General features: G+C 42.5%; 1 protein-coding gene across 1 annotated transcript; it reads left to right on the forward strand.

Annotated features, from left to right (window-relative positions):
* The first annotated feature begins 202 nt into the window (after window positions 1–202).
* LOC148570010 (uncharacterized) lies at window positions 203–1,507 on the forward strand. The gene has a single exon (XM_088509627.1). The coding sequence runs from the start codon at window positions 379–381 to the stop codon at window positions 1,333–1,335; it is 957 nt and encodes a 318-aa protein (XP_088365753.1). The 5' UTR covers window positions 203–378; the 3' UTR covers window positions 1,336–1,507.
* The last annotated feature ends 316 nt before the right edge of the window (window positions 1,508–1,823 follow it).

Genomic DNA, 1,823 nt, shown 5'->3' on the forward strand with positions numbered 1-1,823 from the left:
AATTTTAGTAATTGATTTTAACGCCTATCTTATATAATTGTAATCGAAGTGTCCAACCCGAAAATTGAATAATTTTGTTAGAGTATTCAAAACTTTCTTAATTAGAAATAATAGTTAGTTTAAAATTTAATTAAACAATTTGGTGCGTGATTCATATTTATTACCCTTCTCAATTTACAATCTGGCCCGTTTCAATCTTCCCCAATTCTGCCCTCACGTTCTCTACTACACTTCAATAGCCGTTACACTGTCTCTTGTGCGCAGTTTTTCAAACCAATACCCGAACACCGAACACCGAACCCCAATGAACTCTTCCCACTACTAAGTACTAACCTTCTAAAACTTTAACCCTCTCGCATTGTTTTTTCAAACCTCCACATGGGTTGCTGCATTAGCAAATCCCAGACCCAAAACCAAAACTCATATCACCAAAATAATCAAACTCCCCAACAATACCTTACACCCTCTCTCCCCAACTCAAACCTTAACCAACAAATACCACAGCGGCAACCACCACCAGTGTTAGAGGAAGAGTCTGTAAAAGAGGTCCTATCAGAAACACCCATTGCCAAACGAAATCAAGTTCCAATTTTGAAGCCAGAATCGGACACCCTTCTGCCTCCTCTTCAAAACCCTGATGACAAAATCGAATCAAAGAACCCACATCCCATTCCCAACCCCATTATCATCAACAAAAAAGAAGGTGAAGTCTCAGAGGTAGTGTCTCAGCTCTCAGAAGAACCATGCAGCATCAGCGGAAGCTTCTCCACCGCTACCACAGTTACGGAGAAGAGAGAAGAAGAAGTAACCAGCAAAAGAAGCATCAGGGAGGGAACAACAACAATGATGAAGAATCATAAGTGGAACAGCAACAGATCCCCGTCCAGGAAGCGCCCTCACGCCTGTGACGGCAATGTCGCCTCCGGAAGGGAGCGGAGGCTCAAGTCTCCAGCAAGGAGGTCGGAGCCGTCGCCGGAGAAGAGGCTTCACGGTGGTTTAAGGCCGGTTCGCGGCAGGGAATCGGGTTCGGCGGCGAACCGGAAGCTCAATGTGGGATCCGCCGGAGTACGTCGAGACGCCGGCGAAGGATCCGGCCGGCGGTCGAGGTCGCCATCATGTGCCAGGGCGATTAGCACAGCGGGCAAGGCAGGCGCTATTTCCGGTGGTCGGAAAGAGGTGCCAGCGGCGAAGGGTGCGGTGGAAAAAGTAGAGGAGAAAGGTGATGACAGTGGTGAGAATAAGAGTGAGGAGACTGAGGAGAAAAACGACGCCGTTTTGCAGGAAGAGTCCATTGAGAACCCACTTGTTTCCATGGAGTGCTTTATTTTTCTGTAGAAGCACGTCTTTCAAAGCTTGTTAATTTTTTGAATTCTAGAAGATCTTTCACACGGCGTCACTTTCATTTCCAGTCACAATCATAATTAGTTTGACTTTAATATTAATTAAGTGCTTTGTAGCTGTATTTCCTTTTTAAATTTTTTTTTCTAATTTTGTATTATAGTGGAAATTGGGATGATTCTATATTTTCGTGTTTCACTCGGTAATTACTTCTGTAAAAAATAATTCATACTAAATTTATTTGGTAAACAGTAAACTGTGTAATGAACATATTTTTAAGGTAAGAAAAATAATTTGAAGGGTGGGGGCATAGGACTAATGAGGTATAAAGGTCTTTTAATTCAATTTTAAAAAAAAAATTACCTTTTTTGTCTGCTTCAAGTGTGTGGAGGGCTGGCCTGAAAAAATGGACGTAAGAATTGGATGGACAATATCTCTTTGAGCTCTATCTTAGAAGTTAGAAGCAATTCTCATATCACTCACTT

The sequence above is a fragment of the Arachis ipaensis genome, chromosome B3 (genome assembly GCF_059453495.1).
Source record: "Arachis ipaensis isolate K30076 ecotype BB chromosome B3, ASM5945349v1, whole genome shotgun sequence".
Taxonomy (NCBI): domain Eukaryota; kingdom Viridiplantae; phylum Streptophyta; class Magnoliopsida; order Fabales; family Fabaceae; genus Arachis; species Arachis ipaensis.

Excerpts from the sequence above, each read along its gene's own strand:
- LOC148570010 (XM_088509627.1), top strand. The coding sequence starts at position 379 with ATGGGTTGCTGCATTAGCAAATCCCAGACCCAAAACCAAAACTCATAT.